This window comes from Panthera pardus, unplaced genomic scaffold, assembly GCF_024362965.1.
Source record: "Panthera pardus isolate Hobbes unplaced genomic scaffold, ASM2436296v1 HiC_scaffold_21, whole genome shotgun sequence".
NCBI lineage: Eukaryota > Metazoa > Chordata > Mammalia > Carnivora > Felidae > Panthera > Panthera pardus.
The window spans coordinates 24,854,513-24,872,003 of NW_026526777.1; the positions used below are offsets into that span (position 1 = coordinate 24,854,513).

The window sequence follows — 17,491 nt, forward strand, 5'->3', positions numbered from 1 at the left end:
AGCAGGGGAGGGGAGAGACAGGGAAACAATATCTCATGCCGACAGCAGAGATCCCGATGTGGGCCTGGAACCCACGAACCATGAGATCCTGACCTGAGCCAACATCAGAAGCTTAACCGACTCAGCCACCCAGGCGCCCCTAGCATCCATCATTTCTAAATACCATTCACCATTAATAGGATCCAGGACTCTTTGAAGAGAACTCTTTACTCCAGAGCTGAAGAAAAGAAAGTATAAGATGAGCCTAGAATATCTTTTTGTGCCAGAAAGTTGAACGGTGGGGACATGTTAAAAGGACACAGGAACCAGCTTGAAGGGACTCCACTAATCAAATCTGGAATGAACATTAAAATAAATAAAGATAGTAAAGGATTATAACCCATTGAGTAAAATCAGAATCCATGAGTCCAAACTGATATAAACAAATAACCAGACAAATGTATGGGGGAGATGGAAAATTCTTCCTTACATTAGAATCCCAACCGACAAATGTAGAAAAAATGATGGAAATTGGGAAAATTACCATTTGGTAACCATAATAATAATTGATTCAAACAAGAATCATTAATACATGCTGAAACAGATAGGTGTTAAGTTTTGAAGAATAACATGATATTTACATGGTCTCCAAGTATCTGTCCAAAATACACGCATTAATTACAAAGCATAAACTAGAACAACTTTATGGTAGAGAAATCTGGCAGATACCACTCTAACCAAATGATCAAAGTTAACATCACCAGTAACGGGGAATCATCAGCAAGTGAGTCCTAATATTATGCACTAAGAATATAACATCACTTCTACGGTATTCTTGCCCAAGGCACATAAATGTAATCATAAAGAAATATCAGCCATTACAAGGTGCCTGGGTGGCTCAATAGGTTAAGAGGCCGACTTCAGCTCAGGTCATGATCTCACGGCTGGTTAGTTCGAGCCTTGCGTCGGGATCTGTGCTGACAGCTCAGAGCCAAGAGCCTGCTTCGGATTCTGTGTCTCCCTCCCTCTCTGCTCCTTCCCTGCTCACACTGTCTCTCTCTCTCTCTCTCAAAAAATAAACATGAAAAAATTTAAAAAGAAAGAAATATCAAACATTAGCAGAAATACCCAACTAAGGGGCATTCTACAAATAACTGAGCTGAATGCTCCCCCAAAATATCAATGTCCTAAAATACAATGAAAGACTTGGGAACCATTCCACATCAAAGGAAACTAAAGAGACAGGGCAACCGAATGAAATGTATAATCTTGGACTTTCTTTGGCCAAAAAAATGTTTTTGGAATAAATGGTAAATCGGAATATCTGTGGATTATATAATGTTACTGTATCAATATTGATCCCCTGTACCAGTCATTGTGTCATAGAATCATCTTATTTTTAGTAAATCCATATTGAAGTATGTGAGAGTGAAGGGACATCATGTCTACAACTTATGTTCAGTGTTTCAGAAAAAATATGTATGTGCATGAGTTGTGTACAGAGAGAGAGAGGGAGAAAGAAGCATAAAGCAAATGCAGTAATATGTTAACATTTTGGGCAATCTGGGTAAGTGACAGAAATTCTCTGACTATTCTTGCAACTTTTTTGTAAGTCTAAAATGATACCAAAAACAATTTTTAAAGATCCCATTTTGGAGAAAAATGAAAAGAAATCGTTTCTCCCATCTTGGCTTTGGCACTAAATGTATGCTACTTTGTGTTATCTTTTTTTTTTTCTCCCATATAAATCTCCTGTCTTCCTCGTGACACAATGAGCCTCCTAAGGGCAGAAGCTGGGTCCTAAATGTCTCTGTGATCCCAGGACCTGCCAGAACCTGTTGGTCAATACTGATAATGAAGATGAAGCCACGTGTTGATGACTGGATCACATATACTACAGGTGATTTACAGGGTCACTCAACAAACAGCTCTGGCTCCTCAACCTTGAACTCTGCACCTTGTCGGAGCACACACATGTACGTGTGCACACGCGCATACACATGCACAACCTTAAAATACTTCACATTAAATGCTAACTTCCATGCGTTAGATTAGTGGCTTATTCTGTGTGTATTTAATTCCTAGCATAGCTCTTGGTGTAGAAAAAGTGCTGAAAAATGTTGGCTGAAAAGCATAGGTGAGCCGCACATCCCAGCATTGGTGTTCACCAAAACTTTCTATGTTAATGAACAAAAGGGCCAGGAGTGGACTTTTCTTTCAAAAGAAATCAAGGTACAAGGATGTTCTAGGAGAGATTTTCAAGCAATACTTCCTGACCAGCGTGTCTTGAAAACTGTCCCAGACCTGATAAATTGCTTTTTTCATTTGATTAAAGGGGAGAACTTTTCTAAAGTCTTCTTTAATTTGGTACCAAGAAAGCCCACTAAAGATGTATTATAGGGGTGTCGGGCTGGCTCAGCAGGTGGAGCATGTGACTCTTGATCTCAGGGTCATGAGTTCAAGCCCTGCCTAGAGCTTACTTAAAAGAAAGAAAGAAAGAAAGAAAGAAAGAAAGAAAGAAAGAAAGAAAGAAAGAAAGAAAGAAAGAAAGAAAGAAAGAAAGAAAGAAAGAAAGAAAGAGAAAGAAAGAAAAAAGATGTATTATGTATCTTTTTTCCATATGGCTTCCCTGAACTGCACTGTAAAGTAGGTGCCGCAAGCATTTATCATCCAGTTTGAAACTCAGTATGTGTGTTTGGGGGCTGGGAGTGGGGTGGGGAGAAAAGAGGCCTAACTGAATTCTCTACAAGGAACATTATCTTCAATCACCTCCAATTAATGGTGCAATGGAGACCTGGCAAAACTAACATTGAGAACGTACAAGAATAAGGTTAGCGGCCAACACAAAGTCCCTAACAATACCATTAATCCCCAGGTTATAAGAACCCGAACGGCTAATGCAAAAGTCCACACGGCATGCCCCTGATTGTCTGCAGGCATGTGTACATGGGACTCTGTGGCAGGAAAGGGCATACGTTTCCACCCATGACCAGACAAAACAGAAGCAAGGAGGTGGTTGACAAATCTGGTCCATGCACAAGAAGAGGGGCAGGGAGGAGGGCAGAAAGTCAATATACGTAGGAAGCCGAATCCTTCTAAACTGGGCCTGCCTTCCAGGGTTTCAGTGTCTCTCTGTCAGAGTCCACTCAATAGCATGTGCTTTGTCTTCCAAAGGAACTGTCTCAGGCATCATTTCCACCTGTATGCTGCAGAATCAATGCCGTCCAACTTCCTCCTTTTGCTAAATCTTTGAGATGCTGCCTGTAAATTCAAAGAATTTTAAGCACCAACAGAAACCCCCACCCCTACCCTCAGAACTTAGTAGTTCGGAACATCTGTTGTTTACAAGGGTTCAGGCTGAGAGCTGCCAGACTTGTTCCACAACCTCTCCTTTAACACAGAGGCTGCTAGGGAGGGATGTCTGAACTTCATGCAAGGATGCCCTGTCCCAACTGCTTAAGTAGGCATCAGCAAACACAGCTCAGCATCCTACTGTTGAAGATAATCCTACTTTGTTCGATTCATTTTCTAATCCTGGTTCTTTAACCAGCTGTACCCAAAATATGTTAAGAAGCAGAGCTGTGCTCATTGATCTTCCCTGAGTTTAAAACCCGAGGGGGCAGTGATCCAATGATTGGTGGCGGTGTAAAAGGGCAGGAGGTAGCAGAAAGAATGATCCTTTTTCAACTCTGAGAAATCCAAACCCTCCTTTTTTCTCATTCTCCCTAAATCCTTCATTAACACTGAGCTCTTCCCATATGACTCTGTTGCTCTTCACAGCATGAGACTTCAGCACAGTGCAGGAATTAGATATTAAAGTCTTTACTCCAATTAACTTGGGACCAAATCTAATTGAGAACATAACTGCTATCTTTTACCCTTCCCTGCCTAAGCCAAGCACGAGGCCCTCCCGAGTAATCTACCCTCCCTCCCTTCCCAGTGACTACTAGAACCTGCCTTAGATGGGGTCCTATTTTTAGATTCATGTGCCCATGCGCATATGTATTCTTATTATTCTCTCTCAGTCTGCTATCTGATCCCCCACCCCCCCCCCCCGTTTTAATTATGAAAGTCCTTACGGCAGAGACTGTCTTTTCTTCTTATCTTGTAAACCCTCCCACTTAACACAGTCAGCTTCCAATAAAGATGACATGGCTTTTGCCTTTAAAAGGGAACTGGATCAAAGTCAATTCATTTAATTGGCTGTGAATTCCTGAAAATTAAAGATCCCTCGAACCAGATGCACATCGCTTCCTGTGTCTACTATGGAATTATTATGGGACTTACAAGAGCCGAGAAAACAAATACTGGAAGTTCCCTGCACCCCAGCCCTGTTGTTAAGGGACATGATCAGCAGCGTCTGTGCTCCAGCAAAGCCGAAAGCCTGAGGCGTGTCCTGCTAGCATTCCAATGGCGGAGACAGGGAGACATAGGAAGCCCTCAGTGTCTCCAGCATCCCCCAACTGCTCATTAAAGCATGTTTGCTCCCAACTGCCCTCTATCATTCCCTACCCTAAAAGGATAATACAAAGCCATCTATGCAGAAGTGTAGGAGCTTCTGTTTGGCCTCAGGAGGCAACCCAGTAAACCACAATCTGTGATGCTCAGGACCGAGGCTGGGACAGAGCTGGCCGGCTGGTATGGTTGGTGGCCGCGGCAGGAGGCTGAACAGGACCAGCGTGCTTTTTATCCACCCAGGTTGCAATTGGGACCTCAGCACTATACCTTTATGGAAACCCAATGATTTGGCAATTAGTGCTAACTAGCGACTCTGTGAGGACAAGGGAATCAGAGGGTGAGCGTAAGACAAATTTCCTCCTCTTGAGGATTATGAGTCTGGATCTAAAGGTAACATGCCAGGATTAACTACCTGGTTTAATGTAGCTCATGACACTTTGTGAACATGACAGCTTATAGGACAAAATGTACAATTGCTGAGTTTTTATAGGAACTGGGCATATAATTATGTGACATAATTGCATATTTCCTGCCAATACAGCCACATCATAAAAATCAGGAAGGAGGATGAGTTTGTCATTCACAAGGGCCCACTCACAGGGGTCATTGAGGAAAAGGGAGACTGACATGATATCATCTGGGGCCACGTTTAAGAATGCTGAACTCTGGGGGTGCCTGGGTGGCTCAGTTGTAAGCATCCGACTCTTGATTTCAGCTCAGGTCATGATCTCACAGTCTGTGGGATCAAGCCCCTGCTTCGGATTCTCTCTCTCTCCCTCTCTCTCTCTCTCTCTCTGCCCCTCCCCTGCACGTGTGCATGCTCTCTCTCTCTCTCAAAATAAATAAACTTTAAAAAAATGTTTAACTCGGGGCGCCTGGGTGGCTCAGTCGGTGAAGCGTCTGACTTCGGCTCAGGTCATGATCTCGCAGTCTGTGAGTTCGAGCCCCGCGTCCGGCTCTGTGCTGACAGCTCAGAGCCCGGAGCCTGTTTCGGATTCTGTGTCTCCCTCTCTCTGCCTGTTCATGCTCTCTCTCTGTCTCAAAAATAAATAAACGTTAAAAAAAAAAATAAAAAAAAAATGTTTAACTCAGCACAGGAAATGAATGGTAAATCTAATCTATCAGGGTTTTACCCAGTGTAACTATGTTCAGTCCCATCTCCTGAGTACCGAAGCAGTCATTGCTATTTATACTTACTAGGTACTAAGTGCTGTCCTAAGGGCTTCACATGTATTAATTCTCTTACTCAGCAGAATGACTCCATGAGCACTATTATTATCCTCAATTTACAGATGAGGAAACTGAGGCAACTAAGAACCTTCATCTAAAATCACACAGCTAGTAAGTGGGAAATCTAAGATTGCAAATCCAGGAAATCTGGTTCCGGAACCTGTGATCTTGAGTACCACACTATACTCCTTCTGTGGCGATGATAATTACATCAGCTACCATTTTTTGAGCATTTAGTAAGTTATAGGCATGAGGCTAGTGCTTCACATATATTATATCCAATCCTTAAACAACCTCTTCGAGGTAAGTATTACTCTCTGCATTTCATAGACGAGTAAACGGAAGCTAGAAGGGTGTAAGTGATTTGCTCAAGGTCACACGGCTGTAAGCGGGAGAGTCAGGATTCAGACCTAAATGTGTCTGGATTAAACGCTCGGCTTTTCCTGCTAAGTTATAAAGCCTCCCGAAGAGCTTGCAAATGAATTCTTTCTCTGTTCCAAAGACTGGCCAGCACTCTGTCTTGCTGACCGCCCACCCCCCCAAACTGCCTTCTTGTGTCTCTTCTATCCTGCTCTGGTTCATGTGTAAGGAGAGCTCCCAAGTCTTCCAAAAAGGACCCAACCACCACCTAAGTTCTGTATGGAGCAGGCCAGCAAGAAAGTCACCAGGGGACCTTTTGTTCGTTTCTAAATAAAGGCAGCTTGAGCCATGGCAGAGGGAAGCCAATCCTTGCTCAACACCAGATGCTACATCTGGGCAAAACCTCCCCTGAGGGAACAAACAGCTCCCAAATATGTCCAAAATGAATGAGTGACACACTGGTCCCGGGAAGTGAGGGGTTCTCCCTTCTGGCAACTTCATGCTTCCTCCTACTTCCCTCTCAAAGTCACCCCATACTCAAGGAGGAACTTTCTGGTCCTCCACCCTTTTCTGATTTGAAATCACAGCTGTAACAATCTCCATGGCCAACTGACTCTGCTTTTCAACCCAATGCTATCCTGTGAGGCTGATGAACAACTCTGAGCTTAACTCCAGAGGAAAAATCCATCAGCAATAGGTGACGTAACCACAGAGACGGTGCACAGTCAAATACTGGGCCCAGGGCCAAGAACATGGACTCTACAAGAATTTCTCTCTAATTAATTGTGTACCTAACCTCCCACTGAAAGGCGTATTGCAGGTTGATGTCTACCAGATTCCTGAGATACCTGGGTCCTGCTCCCTCACCTCCCTTCCCATAGTTGCACAACTCATAAGCAGCCAAATAAGCAGGTTTACTCTCCATGTGTCCCTTTAATGTCCTGCTAATTTCATGTTAGTGAGAATAGGATACTGTCTTGGATATATCCCTAACCTAGAGCAATGCCTGGTCCCCAAAATGCGAATTGAATGAACGCACAAATACATCTTTTAAATCACTTTTCATTCTCTGCAATCTGAGTACTACAGACAATATGAAAGATGTTTTCCCCTTTCTCCCCCTAAACCCTGGGAAATCAGAACGTGCCACAGCCTCGACCATCACCTCTCTATGAACATGCCCAAATATCTACCAACAACCCAGACTTCAGCCCTGAATACATCTATTCATTTTCTATCAATTATTGAAAATTTCATGTTCGATATCCTTCCAGTGTCTTAAACTTCACATCCAAAAACCAAATCTCTCATATGCCCTTCAAAAAACAACTCCTCCTAACTTCGGTATTTCTATTAAAGGCACCATTAATCTACCAGTCACCCAAGTCCAAAAGAAACTTCACAGCCCTCTTTCTTTTGTGCTTCTGAGCTCACTTGAAACCTGAATCCCATCTGTCAGCAATTCCTGTAGATTCTTCCTGCACCAGGTGTTTTCCATCTGTCTCTAGACTGTAAGCTCCAGGAGTGCAGGGGGCAGTATCTGTCCTGCCTGGCATGTGTCTGTTACATGGTAAGAACACAACACATATTTGCTAAATGGTCCAAAGGATCAATTTCTATTCTTTTCATTCCTACCATCCCACCCTAATTTAGATCTTTATTATATACTGTGGCAACTGGTGTCACCGTCTCAAGTTTCCAGTCATTTAGCAATTCACCACCATTAAGGTTAAGGTCAATCTTCTGTAAGCAGAGTTCATGCCTCGGCTTGGACAACTAGCTATTCAAACCTTCAGTGGTTTCCAGTGTCTATTGCATAGCACCAAACCTTAGTCAAAAGTCAAGGCCCTCCACAATATGGTCCTGTCTACCTTTGTCCAATTCTTCCATATACTCTTGTTAACCAGCCAAACCAGTCTACTCACTGGTGCTTTGTATTTTCCTCCTGCTGTGCCCCTCCCGGCCTACAACATCCTCCCCCTGCCTCTGTCTCCGTCTATCAAAATCCTGTCCATTTTCTTCAATGTCTGGTTCAGATTCCACTTCCTCCCTGGAAGTTTCCTGACCCTTCGAACTGTGCACCATCCCTTCTATAGCACACACTTGGTACTTACCACATGTTGCCTTATAGTGAAGTTCTGCTATTGTATTTAGGTACAATTTATCCCTGACTAGACTATAAAGTCCTGTGGGAAAGAACCACGACTTCTATTTCTTTGGATCTCCCTCCTTTTAGAGTCTAGAACAATACCTTAAAAATATTCAACAAATATTTGTTATTGAGAAAAATAAAAAGCTGGAAGAAAGACAGAAAAAATGTTGGCAGTGGGTTTTAAAGTAGCATAAGGTCTCTGGAAAGAACACAGCAGGATAGCAATGTAGGAGTATTCCTCTAAAGACTCAACAGGAAAAAAAAAAAAGAAGAAGAAGAGCTGAGCCATTAAAAGTAGGAGATCAAAACCAAGTGAGCTAAGACTGAAAGGTAATTTACAGCAAGTCCATGTTAAAAAAAAAAAAAAAAAAAAACCAACAAAAAACCAGCCAAGGCATTATCAATTAGAGTCCCGCTGAGCAATATTAACACAGATTCCACTTAAAAGAGACAATCAAAGGCTCAGCAACAAATAGGAATACATTTATACTCTTCAAAGAGCCAAAGAAAATGCAAGAACATCTTCCCTAGGAAGACTTCCTACCCTCACATAGTATTTTATCTCTGCTCTTAATCAAACCAGGCGGATAGAATTTCAGACATGAAGAGGGTTCACCCACAATTCAAACGGATGGAGGAAGCCATGTTCCCTATCTTAAACAAAGCAGAATACGGTGGAATCAAATAAACACTATGTAGTTCTATCTGCAGCATCTCTCACTCTTTCTGTGGGGGAGGGGGAAGAGAAGGAGCGTGATGGGACCACAGGGTCAGACTCTGCAATGGAGTCAGAGCTGTGTGGGCTTTAATGAGGGTGTTTGCACAGAGCACAGTGTGGGAGAGGACAAAAGGTGAGCAGGAGCAAAGCAGAATAGGAAGCAAAGCCAAAGAGTGACAGGCTAATGGCTTCCAGGGTAAGAAGTTGTCCAAAAGAAAAAGAAAAAAAGCAGTCCAGCAATGTGTGTCCCTAAATGTAGTCACTTAAAACTGTAACTGAATAACCAACCAAACTGAGCATGAGAGGCTGAGATCCAGCCAGGCTGAGACACTGGTCTGGAAAAGGGCACGGCGGGTCCATATAGACGGACTCTGGCCCTGGCCACCCTACCCCAGGCCGACTTGAATAGTTTCCAGGTCCCTAAGACGCGTCTGTCCAGAGCTGCCGCTGGCAGCTGTTCTCCTGGCAGCACAGAGAGACAAATCCATGGCATTGCTGGGCCAACAGCTGCTACAGCTCCGGGGGAGGTGACGAGTGCCCGCTGAGACGCTCTGGGCAGAGAATGAACTATTCTAGGGATCAGCCCTAGAGTCAGCAAAATCGAGGCTACACTGCACCAGCTGAATGAAAATACAGTACAATTACCACTCCAGAGACCCAGGACACCCACAGCCCTTCTTCTGTCCTAGTTTCTCTGAGTTTGATCGCTTCTTGCCCTCACATTTCTATTTCCGAGGGCACGACTTCAGGTTAGGCCCATGTTAACCTTAGGCTCACGGCCATAACTCCTCAACAGGCCTCCTGCTACCCTGTCTCTCCCCTCCGATTGATCTTATGCAGTGTTGCCATAGTTACCTTCCCAAAGCACAGCCACAATTATGTTCCTTGCTCAAAAACTATCAATGGCTCCCCATGCTTACAGAATAAACCCTATCACCTGGTGTTCCCAGACCACTGTGATCAAGCCCCTACCAATTTTTCCAAGCTTATTTCACGATTGCATTTGTTATTTCTGCTCTTCAGCAAAACGGATGAGTTACCCACCGGCCTCGTTTTTCCAGCTCTGTGCCTTTACCATCCCCGTTCTCTCTGCCTGAAATGCCTCCTCCCCCATCTTTCTATCCTCTTTCTACAACTTCTACACTGTCTCGATTGAATTCAAGCCATTGGACCAGCACCTAGCACTCACACTTGTATTTTCCCATTTCCCATCCACGAACTTCACCTCCATGAAGCTCCACCCAGTCCCCAACCTGAAGAAATGTCTCTTCCCCCTGCACTTGGGGCACTTTGTATGGTGGGTGGACATGATCTTTTACACACCCACCCCGTTACACATCATAAACGAACACGGCAAGGCTGCCAAGAGTCCCGCGCTGTTTCCTCTTCTCCTACAGGAACAGAAACTCTACCTCCTGCTCTCCCCACTCAAGAACCGAGAGCCCTCATTACCATGCTGTCGCGTCGAACCTGAACTCCTCTGCCTGTCTATCACGGAGCTGTTATTTGGTGTCTACTCCACTTACCTAAACTTGTTTTCCACTGCTTTTGTAAATATCTCTGTTCTCATAATATTTCGCTCCGACCTCTACTGAAGCCCTTTGCTCGTGACATTGCCACGGGTCTCTCTTCTCGGTTAGCCAGGAATCCAGAGTTCACCTGAGTCTCCACCGGAATGAGCGCAGAGGGCAGCACCCAGTAGGTACTTAAAAGGGGTTTGTTGGGTAAATAGCTTGCTACTCAGGAGATCAGACAGGAAGTTATTAAAGTAAACTAGCCATACAGTGACAGCAAAAGGAGTGAAGTCCCCCTTACAAGTTCTTCTAGCGCCTTGTACTTCTGTTCCTCAACACTTACCTCAACTGATCCAACTGTGCGATTTGTTCAATGCCCGTTTCCTCATCCTGTTGTAAGTGCCGCATGCAAGAGACAGCGCTAGCTCACCACTATGTCCCAAGGCCCAGTGTCTGGACTGAAGGAGTTCGAGGAATGTGTGATGGACATTTGTTGAATGAATGGGAAAGGAACTTCCTTTTAATGAAGCTGGGTCCCTCACTGGTCCCTGTACCCCCTCACCAGCAAACGCTCCTGCTTCCTCTCACCTGCACGTGCTGTGGTTCTCTCCTACACAAATCTACCTTTAAAGCCTAGCCTAAGTCCCACTTGCTTCATGGAAACTCTCCCGACTATTCCATTACCTTTATGTGTCTCTCTGATGATTTATCTCTGACCTCTCATCACGTCTATATTCTACACATAACCAATGATTTCTATGATTTCTTAATGAGATCATTATTGCTTTACTCTCTAGTTGCTTCTTGTATTAAAAATCTTTCCTCCCCAGCCAGATATGGCCCCCTATGGAGACACACAATAAACTTCCCTTGTATTTTCCAATGCCTGTACAATACAGAGTACACAGATGGCTCTTAATAAATACCCACTAGTTGTTTGGGGGAAAATGAAGCCAGGTACCAGGCTCTGTGAGAAGGGAATTCAATTCTTCCAGCTTTGGAGAAAACACCCTATTCCTTGCATGTGATCTTAATCAGAGCAATTCAGCTGACTTACAGATGAACACATCTGTACCTTAATTTGTAGCAAATATGTCCTTGAGCTGAAAATATGATATAGTCCTAAAAATCAAATGCGATTTTAAGGAGTAGCTTACCAACAGAATAAATCCAACTTTGAGTCCCCTCTTTCTAAAGCAAATGATTTCTCTCCAAAATCTTCGTTCATCATATACTAAAATAACATTTTATTCCCTTAGGATTGCTTATGTAAAGAGAACAGAACTTGGGAAAGCTAAGGAGCTCTGAGGACAAAACATGTGGAGGAAATTCGCATGCTGGCTTATTTTGAGAGTGTCACGTGTTGTCCTCAAACTTAGCCTCTCCATAGTCATTGCCCAGAGCTGGTTTGTTAAGGATAATTTGTGTCCCAAATTATTAGGGTGATATGATAAACAAAAATAGAAAATGGAGGAAAATGAGACACACTTGGCATTCACTTGTAACTTCATTCATTCATTTACTCATCCAATAATGTTCAGTAAGCATTTATTATATACCACATATTACACTAGGCACTATGGGAGACTGGAAAACGAATCAGAAAGGCTTATATAGTCCACTAAGAGAAGATAATATCAGGCAGACGGTGCTGACTGCCCTAATAAAAGAACAAATAAAATGCTGTAAGAATTCAGAAAAGGGAGAACATTCTTCTGGGAGAATCAAGAAAGCTTCTTGGAACATGATTCTTAAAACAGGTATGTCCCTGACATGCATAGATGTGAACAATGGGTACCTAAGTTCAAATGACAGGATGGGCAAAGGTCCACTGGAGTTAATGCTTTGTTTGGCTATGGTATAGTAGGGGAAAAAAACAACAGGAAGTAAGGTTGCAAAGCTAGTCCAGGTCAGATGTACAGGGGCTCAAAGAACAAGCCAGAGAGTGTATACCCTTGTAAACAGAGCAGCACTTCTCAAACTTCAATGTGCACACAAATCACCTGAGTATCCTGTCGCTGTAGATCTGGGAGCAGGACCTGAGATTCTGCATTCCCAGCATCCTAGGTGGTGCCGATATTGGGAGACCACACGCTGAGTGTCAAGAACACAGACAGTGGGAAGCCACTGCACAGAGAAACGGCGGGATCCCCAGTGTGTTCCAGGAAAACTAAATGTGATAACAGTGGGTCAGGCAGGTTGGAACAGGGAGAAGCTGTACACCGTGGTCCTCAACACTAGTTGTTCGTTAGAATCATCTGGGAAGCTTTTACACCATACTGTTACCCAGGCCCTGCTCCCAGAGATTCTGACTTCATTGCTCTGGAAGGGGGCCCAGATTTCAGCATTTTCAAAAAGCTCTCCAGGGAATTCTAATATGAAGCCAGAGTTGAGAACCTCTGCTGCAGATGATACAGTAAGTAAAGCAATCATTCAGACAGCAATAATGATGATCTAAACTACAGCAATAGCAGTGAGAACAGAGTGAATGGGTCACTTGCATAAAATACTATGCAAGGGATAGACCTTTGCAACTGTCTGGGCAATGAGTCAGATGTATGCTAGAGCATCATTCATTTCTTCCAGTTAAAGACAGTTTGGCGAAATGGTTAAGAACACAGACTCTGGAGCCAGACTGCCTTGGTTTGAATCCCAGCTCTGCTACTGATGTACTAGGAGTGTGTGAATGTGTGTGTGTGCGTGTGTGTGTGTGTGTGTGTGTTTGTGAGAGAGAGAGAGAGAGACAGACAGAGACAGAGACAGAGAGATTCAGAGAGACTCAGAGAGAGAGAGAGAGAGACTCTGGAGTCAGACTTCAGACTGCCTTGGTTTGAATCCCAGCTCTGATATTGATTGATATTGATGTACGAGGGGTGTGTGTGTGTGTGTGTGTGTGTGTGTGTGTGTGAGTGAGAGAGAGAGAGAGAGAGAGAGAGACCTAAGGCAAGTTCTTTAACTTCCTTATGACTCAGTTTCCTCATCTGTAAGTTGGGGAGACTACAACAACCAACATACGAACTTGCCGGGGAGATTAAATGAGTTAACATACATATAAAAACCCTTAGAACCACATTTAGCACATAGGAAGAACTATGAAAGTGCTGTTATTATCAGCACAGTTCATCATCTCTTCTGAGCTCTCCAGGATCCTGACCTGCACGAAAGACCAATCTGGAAAAGAAGTCCCAGAGGGCTCTCAGCCCTCAGCCAACCTGAAGTCCCAGGGGCACCGTTGTGAATGCAGGAGGGTGTAGGCGGCACACCCTGCCTCCCTCCCGCCCCAAGCCCCGTCTCAGGTCTCCGCACGAAACAACCAGAGCCCCTACTTGAACTGCTGGTCCTTGGTGCTGCGCGTCTTGGCCAGGAAGCGCTCGGCCAGCTTCTCCAGGTTGCGAGAGTAGTCCATCTCGATCTCGGCCTTCTTCCGGAAGAAGTCCTGGAGGTCCTGCAGCAGCTGTACCCGGAGCTCACACTGCTGGTCCAGGCATTTCATCTGCTCTGTGAGCTGAGTGCGGATCTCTGCAACAGAAACCAGGCCGGCCAGTCAGGTGGAATCCCTCAAAAGAAAACTAAACAAAACCAAATACATACACACTAACATTGACCCCTTCCATTCAGGTGGGAACTTAATGCCTTTAACGGAAAAAAATAAAATAACAAGCCGAAAGCTTAAAATGGCCATATGATAGGAAGCACCTCCAAAAATTCCACCAACTCTTTTTGGACCCCTGAAGAACCTGGAACCAGGAGTCTGCTGAATCATTTAAGAGAAACTGCTTATTAGACACTTAATATTCAGTTACCATTTATTGAGCAATTTACTGTGTTTCTGGCACAGTGCCAGAATTTGGGTTCTGTTTGGCTGAGAGCCTAATGATTTATCTCCATCCTATTAGGAAGGTACTACTTTCGTCCCCGTTTTAAAGATGAGAAAACTGACTCTTAAGGAAGTCAAGCTATTAAAGTAATGTAACTGGGATTCAACCAGAGAGACTGACTCTAGAGCCCAAGCTCCTACTTTTTATACTTTCTCCCATCATTTCAAAATGTCTTTCCACAAGTAGCCTGGGTGGCTCAGTCGGTTGAGCATCCAGCTTTGGCTCAGGTCATGATCTCACAGTTCGTGAGTTCAAGTCCTGCGTCGGGCTCTGTGCTGACAACTCAGAGTCTGCAGCCTGCTTCGGATTCTATGTCTCCCTCTCTCTGTCCCTCCCCAGCTCGTGCTCTCTCTCTCTCAAACGTAAATAAATAAACTTAAAAACTAAATACATAAACACAAGTTTTTCCACATCTTCAAGAGGGAGGGCGAGGGTCAGGATATTTTAATGGAGACAGGGTCCTGCCCAAGGTCAACTAGTGGCAATCAAGAATGAAACAAGCACCAGACTTCTAGGCAAGCAACTCTTTCACTGTCAATCAGATTCCATAGCTTCCAATCACAGAATGTCAATCAATCTTCAAGAAGTTCATTTGTTCTCAACAAATATCACTCATACAGCGGTTGCCTCATCCTCAGTGATGCTCAGAGCCCCTGCTGTGTCAAAGTTAGACATGTTTCAGGTGAAGTTCTAGCTTGACAGATTTCTGCCTAGCCAAGAGTCCTCACACAGGGCTAGCAAACACCCTCTCTGGGACCGCAGCAATGGTAGCTCCAGATGCAACCAGATCTGCCTCAAATGCAATACAGTATTTGTTACTGACAAGAGCCCTGGCACCCGCAAGAAGCAGCATGCCAAAACCAGACTGTTTTTCAGCTCAGAGAAGGCCTGCAGTGCACATCCTGCTGAAGTTATATCCCAATCCCCGTTTGAGCCGCAATGGAGCCATTTCTTTTATCCCTTTCCCTGCAAGCCTGCTCAGCTCCAGTGCATTCGCTTGTGGCAATGACTCCAGTCCCAGGAAAAAAGAGCACCTATATTATTATGCCTTTCCTTATGCACGCTCCAAATTCATTTCCATAATAGCAGGGTTATAACAATGCTTTCTGCCTATGCTATGTAATGCATGGGAGCAGGGGTGATGGGGGGATCTAGAGTTTTCACCTGAGCTGTGGATAAACCAGAGGCAAAGCCAGGATCACAGCTCTGATGTTGAAAGTTCTGCCCACCACGCTTACGAAACAATGATGGATAGGCAAATGGCACATTTAGCTTTGCCTTGAAGTGGCTAGGGGTCCGTAATCTATCCTTATCTTCATTTTTGTCTCTGTTTTTACTCATATCAGAATGTAGCATAAGTATCTGGTACTTCATGGGTGATCTCGGGTGATCTCTAAGTGCGGTTCTCACCCTCTGCATCCCCATGCCTCCCCCTCACCAACCGCCAATGCCAATCAAACCTTACAGTAACCTTACCTGAACTGAAACTGAGCACCGGAGGATTGTTTCAAGCAGACAGAAGGCTGAGCAGAAAAGCCGCCTACCTCATCACTCATCAAAGCTCTCTTGTTCTGTGTTTTTGGGGAGTCTGATTACAAGGGTGTTGGGAGGAAGAGCTGCAGAGGGCATATCAGGCATCTAGTTTTTGCCAGGGGTTTCGGGGCCTCTTAAAGGCAACAGCCCTTGTCAAAACTATTCCTAGAGGCATCTGTACCCCTTCTGCTATCGACAGGCAGAAGTAGAAGCTGGCAGTAGTAGCCACTGGATGGGCAAACTATGGGTGGAGATCACGTTCACAATGCTCAATGATATTACTTACAACTTGTTCATTAAGGAGGAATCAGGGCATCTTAGGACAAAGAGCCCACCCAGTCAGTCCCAGATTTGCAAGAGGATGTGGATGGGTAAGGGGCTGTCAGCCCCCTTTGAGTCCCCTATAATTCACCCAAGACTTCCCCTCAATAATCTCACTAACCAGGAGAGCGGAAAGGAACCCCATAGAATGGATGATGCCCACCCTCCACCAAAACAAGAGGGGGCTGGGCAAATTCCCACGATACCTATGAAGTTCCAGAGATAGGCCACCCCAGGGTTGTCCTGTCCAGGAATTAGCACTTTATAGGAGGCCTCTGAAATATGTGCATTAATCTAAGAAGCCCCCAAGCACATCCAACCAACACAGAATTCCACCCTGACTTTCTCAGGTGCCTCTAGTGGGCAGCACAATACAAAGTGCACCCCGCCCTTAGGCATCCCCTCAGGGATCCTGAGAGAAGGGGAGCATGTGTTTACCGAACACCTTTTACGGGGCTTTACATACATCATCTCATTTAATCTCCACAAGTATCCCATTAGGTCTCCCCAGTTATCCTGATAACACAGGTAAGAAAAATGAAATAAGACCTGTTAAGTCATTTACCAAAGGGTCATACAATTAGGTGCAAGTGGGGTTGAAGCTAAATTAAGGCTTGTCTAACTTGTCAAAGAGGCTGACTGTGGGTCGGTCAGGGAAACAAAAGAAACAGAACACAAGTCTGGAGTCTCTGAAAGTACTTCTGGGTAAATTACAGTGTCTATGGCTCCCACCCCCGGAACATCCCCTTCTCGACCTTCCAGCTGGGCGGGGGGTGATTCAGAATCAAGTTTGGACTAGACCACTGACTCGGTAACTAGCCCATGTTTCAACTAGTCCACAACTGGGCTGGGTCCCTTCCCTGCTTCCTGGATCTACTCTACAGGACAACTTTGGAGGAAGTGCTTTCCTTGTCCTGGGAGCACACGCTGAGGTCTGCCAATATCCCCAGAGGCCAGAGAAAGTGAGAACGCAATGATATTCCACCCCCGATCCAGGAACAGAAGAGTCTCTGCTAACAGATACCACCTGCCACTGTGGTTGGTTTGTGAAACCCTCCACTGAGCATCTCCCCTCTCCTGCAACCTGCCTAGAAGGAGAAGCCTCCCTGGTCTCCATCCTCAGGGCATCCACGCAGACACGGAAGGGAGACTCCAACCACCACCATCTCTAGGCTTGCAGCTCTAAAACAGAATGGCTGCTCTGTCCAGCGCAAAATGTGCTGCTTCAGACTTTTGCTGCTGCTGCTGCAAAAAGACAAACAATGGTCCCCAAGAAGGCAGCTGTGCCAGCCCCAGCCCTCTGTCCATGCAATAAGGGGCCGAAAACAATAGGCCACTGAAGGCTGGC

General features: G+C 44.8%; 1 protein-coding gene across 8 annotated transcripts in view; it reads right to left on the reverse strand.

The window, feature by feature from the left end:
* SRGAP2 (SLIT-ROBO Rho GTPase activating protein 2) overlaps positions 1-17,491 on the reverse strand; it is a 233,764-nt gene that overhangs the window by 129,445 nt on the left and 86,828 nt on the right. For all 8 annotated transcript variants that reach the window (XM_019433816.2, XM_019433801.2, XM_019433809.2 and 5 more), the window contains exon 3: positions 13,738-13,930. In XM_019433816.2, coding sequence (XP_019289361.1) covers positions 13,738-13,930 — 193 coding nt within the window. The remainder of the gene's footprint in view (positions 1-13,737; positions 13,931-17,491) is intronic.